The sequence below is a fragment of the Chaetura pelagica genome, unplaced genomic scaffold (assembly GCF_000747805.2).
Source record: "Chaetura pelagica isolate M959 unplaced genomic scaffold, ChaPel_1.0 scaffold625, whole genome shotgun sequence".
NCBI lineage: Eukaryota > Metazoa > Chordata > Aves > Apodiformes > Apodidae > Chaetura > Chaetura pelagica.
In genome coordinates this window covers 1,111,554-1,119,521 of record NW_009953499.1, presented here as the reverse complement: position 1 = coordinate 1,119,521, position 7,968 = coordinate 1,111,554, and the positions used below count along the sequence as shown (strand labels likewise).

General features: G+C 58.2%; 1 protein-coding gene across 1 annotated transcript in view; it reads right to left on the bottom strand.

Moving 5' to 3' along the window:
• Positions 1 to 7,968, bottom strand: part of MRC2 (mannose receptor, C type 2) — a 109,524-nt gene that overhangs the window by 72,958 nt on the left and 28,598 nt on the right. The window contains exons 2-7 of the mRNA XM_009999344.1: positions 3,463 to 3,861; positions 3,072 to 3,245; positions 2,706 to 2,870; positions 2,413 to 2,526; positions 1,541 to 1,684; positions 912 to 1,100 (exon numbers count right to left, since the gene is read on the bottom strand). Of these exons, the coding sequence (XP_009997646.1) occupies positions 912 to 1,100; positions 1,541 to 1,684; positions 2,413 to 2,526; positions 2,706 to 2,870; positions 3,072 to 3,245; positions 3,463 to 3,861 (1,185 nt within the window). The remainder of the gene's footprint in view (positions 1 to 911; positions 1,101 to 1,540; positions 1,685 to 2,412; positions 2,527 to 2,705; positions 2,871 to 3,071; positions 3,246 to 3,462; positions 3,862 to 7,968) is intronic.

Sequence of the window (7,968 nt, the reverse complement as noted above, 5' to 3'; positions counted from 1 at the left end):
CACAGAGTTGTAAACACAAGGACATTTGGCAGCAGTTCTCACAGAGAGGTGCTGGCAGCAGCAGAATGGTAAAAGTCCAGATCTGCAGGCTCAGGTCCAGCCATTTCCAACCATTCCCTCCCATCCCATCTCTGTCTGGGGTATGTCCCCCTCCTTCCTCCACCCTCCTCCAACTCCTGCCTCTCTTGGCAAGAATTCCCTTCAGCCCTTCCCTGGTTCCTGCTGGAGTCTGGGTCCCCCTGCACCCCTGTGGTGGGTTTCACTGCCAGCCCGAGGGGCTGCACGTGTGTGGGAACAGCAAAACCCACCCCAGGGGGATGCTAACAAGGGGTGCACAGGCAGGGTCTGGAGGATGGTGGCACAGGTCCCCGTACCACCACATGATGGCTTGGGCTGAAACTTCCCAAGTACCATCTCAGCTCTGACACATCCCAACACAGGAAACTTCAACCCAGACAATAGTATCTGGGTGAAGCTGGGATGGGAAAGAGAAACCTGGGATGCTGCAGGCAGGACTTTCCCCTTCCCTTGACCTGCTGGGGGGACACCCATGTCCTGGGCAGATTGAGCAGTGAGAGGTGCAGTCTCCTCCAGCAAGGCCAGCAGGATTTGTTTTCCCATCTTTTTCTACATCAACTAGCTGAGACTCGTGCCATTCCCAGCTGCAGCTGTGCATTTCCCTCCCCAGCACCACAGGCTCCTGGGAACAGCTTTTCCATTTGCTGGATGGAGGATGCACCTGGAGCACCAGCTCCTCCAAGCCACACATCACCCCCCACCCCGGGGTCTCCACCCCCTTCACAGCCAGGAGTCAGTTCAGCTTTGCAGCCTCCGTCGCACAGATGTGACCTTCCCACAGGTCCCAAAATCAGACAGGAAGGGTGTTGGGGGCACAGTGGGCTCCCCCTTACCTTGCTTGATCTGCTTGGTGACAAACTCCAGCTCGGAGAGGGTGTGGATGCTGACCAGGTCCCCCCCACTTCTCAGGCAGGTCTTCTTTGCCTCCTGCCAGCTCTTCTTCTCTCCCACCAGGCGGTAGCAGTTGGACTGGAAGGGCTGCCAGCTGGGCTCACAGTCCACCTTCACCTCTGACCACGAGTCTGGCAGGACACAAGGCAGCCTGAGAGCTCCAGTCCTGCTCTCCAACCCTCTCCTTGGCAGGGAAAGGACCAGAGTCCCACAGGGTGTTTAGGAGACCAAGCCCAAGCAACTGTGGGAAAGCTACGGCCAAGATGCAGCACACAATGGTGAGGGGCAGGGGCAGAGGAGGGATGGCACCCCATCCCCTGGGGACCACAGGCCCCTCTGGATTCCTCCCCTACTGCCCAACCTGTAAGTTCACCAGGCTCTTCTCGGGAGATGCCCCCTGGGAAGGCTTTTTTCCACACCCAGACACCCCCCGGGAGCTCAACCACCGCACCCCGGGGCCACCAGCAGCACCTCCAAGGGCTGCTCTGGCACTTGGACATCATCTCCTGGCCACGCTGGGATGGGAGCACACCCAAGCCAGGGTCCAGCTCCAGCCCCACCCCCAGCTCACCCGTCAGGAAGGGGTCTGCTGTGGCGTTGGGCTTCTTCTTGCAGACGTAGGGGAGGGCGATGCCGCAGTCGCGGTTCTGCCACCCCCCGGAGGACTCGGTGCGGATCACCCCGCAGTTCTCCTCGCTGGGGTTGTCTGGCTGGTCTGGAAAAGGGGGGTGAGGGGTGGGGAGACTCAGTGGTGAGGCCAAGGCAAAGCCACCAAGGCTGCCCAAGCAAGGATGGGGACCACAGAAGGGCTTGTGCCAGCAGAGTGCAGCTCCCCCTGCTCCAGCACCAGTGGAGGCACCTTCAGTTTGTTGCTTCGCACCATGAAAACGTGACCCCAGGTGCCCAGGTTTGTTTATTGTGTCTCAATGCACAAGAGCATCAGTGTTTTTCCTGGAGATATTGGATGGCAGCTCTGGGGGACATGATACCAGACCTGAGCTGTTCTTACCTGACCCCAAACCTCCTCCTGGGATGCCCCCATGAGTGCCTTTGGGGGATGGCACTGGGTGTGAGCAGAGCAGCCCCCACAGTGGGTCCTTCTGCCCTCTGAACACCCCAGGGTTAGAGATGGGTGTTGTGGTTGGGGACAACTCTTCAGCTGCACTCCAGCACTAAGCTAGGATGTAACAACCCTCCAAACAAGGGTGCTCAACCCAGGTTATCCACAGGGCTGCTGAGGGTTTGCTGAGAAACAATTCCCCATCATCACTCTGTATCACCTCTCCAGCTCCACAGCTGTCCCAGGCTGCTCTGACCCAGGGGATCTCCATCTCCCAGCACCAAGGGGACACCCCACGGCTGCCCAGGCCACCACTTCTGCCATGGAGCCACCTCCACTGGCCCCAGCTTGCTCCTATCACCACCATAAGCCCCCCAGCTCACCACTCTCCCAGTTGAGGTACTTGAGGGGCGAGTTGTCCGACCACTGCCAGCCTCCATTGATGTCCAGGTCGTTGAGTCCAATCCAGAGTGTAGAGCTGTACCCTGTCAGCAGTCCTGGGACCAACACAGCCAGAGGGGCAAGGTCAGTCCCCCCAGCCCCAACCCAACCCCAGCCTGTTACCATCCCCAAAATAACCATCTGGGATAGGCAGAGCAACCTGGCACGAGTGACAGCCACAGGGCCACCAGCAATACCCCAGGTGAGGAGGACAGGAGTGCTGCCATCATCTCACCATTGATGTAGGTCTGCTCGTGGATCTCAGTGATGCTGAGCAGGTTGGCCCCTTGCTGCTCACAGCTGTTCCAGGCCTCCCGCCACGACAGCGTCGACTGGAAGTTGAACTGGTAGCAGCTGTTGGTGAGATGGTCCTTGTCCCAGAAGGTCTCACAGTCATTGCCTGTGGGGATGAGCAGTGTGAGCCCCCAGTCCCTCCCTACCCACAGCTCCAAAAACCCCTAACCACCCCCAAAAGACAGGTCACGAGAAGCAGTGGGGGCTGCTCTGGCACCACAGGCTGCTCACGGGAGGAAGGATGAGACAGGAGGGATGGACAAAGGGTCTCTGCTTTTCCCCGTGGGATGTGACCCCCAACACTTACTCTTGATGGGGCAGAAGCCCCATCGCTCGTCCTTGCCATAGTCCTGGGTGGTAGCACACCAGAGGTGACCATCCTCCCTCCCTGTGCTGGTGCACTCGTGGAACCACTGGTTGTCATACTTGAAGGGGATGGTGCAGGGCTTCCCGTGCGAGTTGCCCTGGATGGTGTAAATCTCTGCAGAGAAACAGAAGCCTTTGGTTGAAGCTGCATCCACTGGGGAGGGGTTCAGAGTGAGGTTTGGGGTGTGAATTGACCAGGCATGGGGGCTAGAGGGGTGCCTGGAGGGGCCTCACCACAATCCTGCCTGGATTTACAGCCGAGATTTTGGGGCTCAGATTTTGGGGCTGTTTTGGGTGAAGGGGACAACAGTGCCACCCAGCCCAGGCCTCACCAGAGTAGGGCACGGAGCACAGGTCCTCCTCGGTGCCGAACGTCCTCCACTGGGCACCCCGCGCCTGGTCCCCCCTCTCCAGGGAGGAATTCCCCGGGCGGGCACCCAGATGCTGGGAGAGCTGCTCCCCGAGGCCCCGGCAGCTCCAGCGCATGTTGATGGACTCCCGGTCGCACTCGTAGGTAGCCAAGGGGTGCAGCCCTGCCGTGGTGTTGGGCCCGTGCCACGACACCCCCAGGCACTGCAGGGACCCCACGTTGAAGAGGCGGTTCCGAGAGACCCATTTCCACTGCTGGGCAGGGGCACTGGTGTTGCAGCTCTTGGCCAGTCTCACCAGGGAGTCCTTGGTCTCCAGGCAGCCCTGTGCCCCCGTGTTGTAGATCAGGAAGGCTTTGGAGTCTGGGGGAAAAAAACAAACAGGGAGGGGAAAGGTTAAATCATTGTTAGAGCCCCCCAACAGAAGAAGGACATGGAGCTCCTGGAAAGAGTCCAGAGGAGGCCATGGAGATGATGGGAGGGCTGGAGCAGCTCTGGGACAGGCTGGGAGAGTTGGGGTGTTCAGCCTGGAGAAGAGAAGGCTCCAGGGAGACCTTAGAGCACCTTCCAGTGCCTGAAGGGGCTCCAGGAAAGCTGGGGAGGGACTTGGGACAAGGGCAGGGAGGGATGGGATGAGGGGGATGGGTGAAAACTGAAAGAGGGAGATTGAGGTGAGACATGAGGAGGAAATTCTTTAATGCAAGAGTGATGAGACCCTGGAACAGGTTGCCCAGTTCATCTAGTTCCAACCTCCCCTGCATGGGCAGGGACACCTCCCACCAGCCCAGGCTGCTCCAAGCCCCATCCAACCTGCCCTTCAACACTGCCAGGGATGGGGCAGCCACAGCCTCCCTGGGCAACCTGAAGCCTCCTGGCATCCCCACACAGCACCAGTGAGCAGCTTTCGAGCACCAGAGCTGGTGCAAGGAGCTCATCTGCTCCCATAGCATCCCCAGAGCCCTCCCCACCAGAGCTCCCCAGGCAGCACCCACTGCAGCACCCCCAGGAGCCCAACCAAGAGCTCCAGCATCAGCCACCTGCTCTGGGCAGAGACCAACACCACCAGAGAGAGCACATCCATCCTTTTTCTGCCTATCTGGGGACCTGCTCAAATAAATCAATTAAAAAACCCAAAACAACAAAACCAAACCCGTGGAGCAAAGTAGACCTTGTGGGCAGGTCTCCCACTGCAGGGGTGGGGAAACCCCCCCGGCCAGTAGGAAAGGTCATGGTGGGAAGCTTTCCTGAAATGTCACATCAGGACCCTCCAAAATCCCAGCCTGGGTGTTGGGAGGTGGGAGCAGAGGGAGGGAAGGGGAGGAGGGCTGAGCTCAGCCCCAGCTGGACCCACAGCCCCAGGTCCCACAACAGCCCAACTCCGCGTCCCCAGGGCCATCCCTGACCCCCAGGGGCCACCCCAGGACATCCAACCATCTCAAAACCTTCGTAAACCAGTAAGCCCAACTGGGACACGATGCTCCAGCAGAGGTGTCATTTCTAGGAGGTATTTTATTTCTTCAAGTCCACCTTTCTAAGCCAAAAACCCACCCAGGGCTCCGTGCAGCCACTTCTTGCCCCAACAAAAACCTGCCCATCAACCCAACTGCTTCTCTGGGGATTATTTTCTTTTAAAAGTGACCTTTTTTTTCCCCCACCAGAAGTCAGAGCGACCTCACGGGCCCTCTATATTTAGCTTTGCTTTGGTTTTTTGCCACTGTATGGATTTTTGCAGGCTGAAAAGGTTTTCATTTCCTATTCCCCTGCAACCTCCCCCTGCCCCAGCCACGTTGTTGCAGGCACCTCCAGCACATCTGAGGAACAAACATCTCAGCTCAGGCAACTTTCCTGACTGAAAGGAAAAGAGAAATGGAGGAAGAAGGACAATCCCTCCCCCCCTCCATCTCATTTCAGAGCTTCAGCACTGACCCAGCTCCAGAAAATAAAAGGAGGTAAAAGGCAGTTGAGAAGACATCAGTGATGACCTCCAAGAAACACCAGGGAAGCCCACGTGATGGTCTCCAGGGAGCAGACTCTGTGCACGTGCACCAGGAACCAGCAATGGCTGGAAAAAGAAACCTTTGATTTCTCGGAAAATATTTTTCAAATTCTGGCAAATGAGAAAATAAGTGAAAATTCAGATGGGGCTGATTCTGGCTGCTTGAAGCTCAGGTCCCTTCAACTGCTGGTGGTGTTTCCCCAGCTGGAGCTGGCTTGGTCCTGACCTGGATGCCAGGAGACCACCTTGTCCCCCCCACCAAAGCCCCATCTCACCACACCAGCACCATCCATGGGGTCACCCAGCCCACCAGTCTCCCCTTCCCACCCACAGCCAGGGGTGGTGCAACCCACTCCCCACACCATGGACACAGGGGGGGGGTCATTCAGCACTTCTGGGGTGATGCAGCACCAGTGCCATGACCTGCTGGACTCGAGTACCAGTGCTTGGGCAGGATGAGCCTTCCCTGGGTCACAGACTGTGCTGCCAAACACCAGCACTTTGGTGCTGGGAATAGAAGAAGCTGCTCTCCCATGAACACCACCCCGGCAGCAGGGGTCAGCAGGGGGACAACCCTTCTCTGCTCATCTGCTCACCCAGCTTGGCAAGGAAAAATTAATAGGGCTGGAAAAAACCTCAGGAGCCACCCCCAGGAGCTGGTGTCAGGGTGCTCAGCACCACAGCAGGGTGAAGCTCCATGGCAGCCAGTGCTCAGAGGAAGCTGGTCAGACTGGAGGGGGCAGCTCCTGGGATGGAAAAGCACAAAATACCATTTTATTCTAAAAAGAGAAGAGCTGGAGGTAGGAAATTACAGGCTGAGGGTTCTGAGCTGCCCCCGCAGCTCAGCCCATGGCACCTTTGCCCACAGCAGGCAGAGGAGGGGACAAGATGTGTCCTCCTGGATCCCTGCTGAGCCTTGGGCTCAGGAAAACTTGAGCACCAGCCCAGCCCTCCCACCTCCCCAGCACTTCCATCCTCTCCCCTGGCACAAACCCTGAGCACCAGAGGCAGGGAACTGCTCCTGGCAAGGCTGGAGCTGGGGGGAAAGACCAACATGAGCTCAAGGCACCTCAGCAAAGGCCCATGTGGAGATTCACCCAAAATACACTTTTCTTGCACCTCCCCACAGAGAATTTGGGGCTGACGTGCCCCCCATTGGTGTCCACAACGTTGGCAGCACCACTTGGTCCAGCCCCTGCTGCACTGAAAGGACCTTTCAGCCCCACCAGCCAGATAGGCTTCAACACCTCCAGAGGACACAGCTCCCCAGGGGACCAGAGGTCTTTTTTCATGCTCCCCCTTCTGCTTCTGCCAAAGCCAGGCTCTTCCCAATAGCCACTTGCAAAGAAACCTCCAAGCCAGGCTGCAGGCACCGTGTGGCTGAGCACCAGCTCCAGCCCAGCACCAAAATCACCAGCCTGAGTGACCTCTCCCTGCTCCCACCCAGCTGCCAACAAATGGGATGGATGTGGGGTTTGGCAGGATGGGGCCAGTTTGTATCCACAAATCCCTTCTCCCAGCCTGGTATCCTGGAAAGCAAACCCAAGCCTGGCAGGAGGCAGCTCCAGAGGAACATACCAGCAGGGAATGTCCCTGGCCATCCCAGGCCCCTCACTGCTCTCCACAGCCATGGCACAGCTCCAGGTGACTCCCTTCAGAGATGCTTCTGGGGCTTTTGCACCCACCTATGGACTCAAAATCCCACTGGCAGAGCTTCCCAACTGCCCTCTGGCAATGGGAACCCAACCATGGCCAACACCAGCAGGTCCTGCTCCCTGCCTCCAAGAGGAGCTGCCTGCACACCCTGTGCCTCTCCTTCCTGCATCCTCCATCTTTCAAGCAAGGCCAGTTCAGAGCAGCTCTGCTCCATCATGTCCTCCTCAGAATGACACAGAATCACAGAATCCTTCTGCTTGGAAAAGACCTTTCAGATCAAGTCCAACCACTGAGCCAACTCTACCAAGTCCAGCACTTAAACCGTGTCCCTCAGCACCACATCTACGTGGCTTCTGAACACCTCCAGGGATGGTGATTCAACCACCTCCCTGGGCAGCCTGGGCCACTGTTTAATAACCCTTCAGTGAAGAAGTTTCTTCTAATACCCAACCTCAGCCTCCCCTGGCACAACTTGAGGCCGGTTCCTCTGCTCCTGCCCCTTGTTCCTGGGGAGCAGAGCCCGACCCCCCCTGGCTCCAACCTCCTCTCAGGCAGCTGCAGAGCCAGCAGGTCTCCCCTCAGCTCCTTGGCTCCAGGCTGGACACCCCCAGCTCCCTCAGCTGCTCCTGCTCACACTTGTGCTCCAGCCCCTTCCCCAGCTCCCTTGCCCTTCCCTGGACACACTCCAGCCCCTCCATGTCCTTCTTGTCCTGAGGGGCCCAGAACTGACCCCAGGACTTGAGGTGCCCTCTCCCCAGTGCCCAGCACAGGGGGATGATCCCTGCCCTGGCCCTGATGGCCACACCAGTGCTGACACC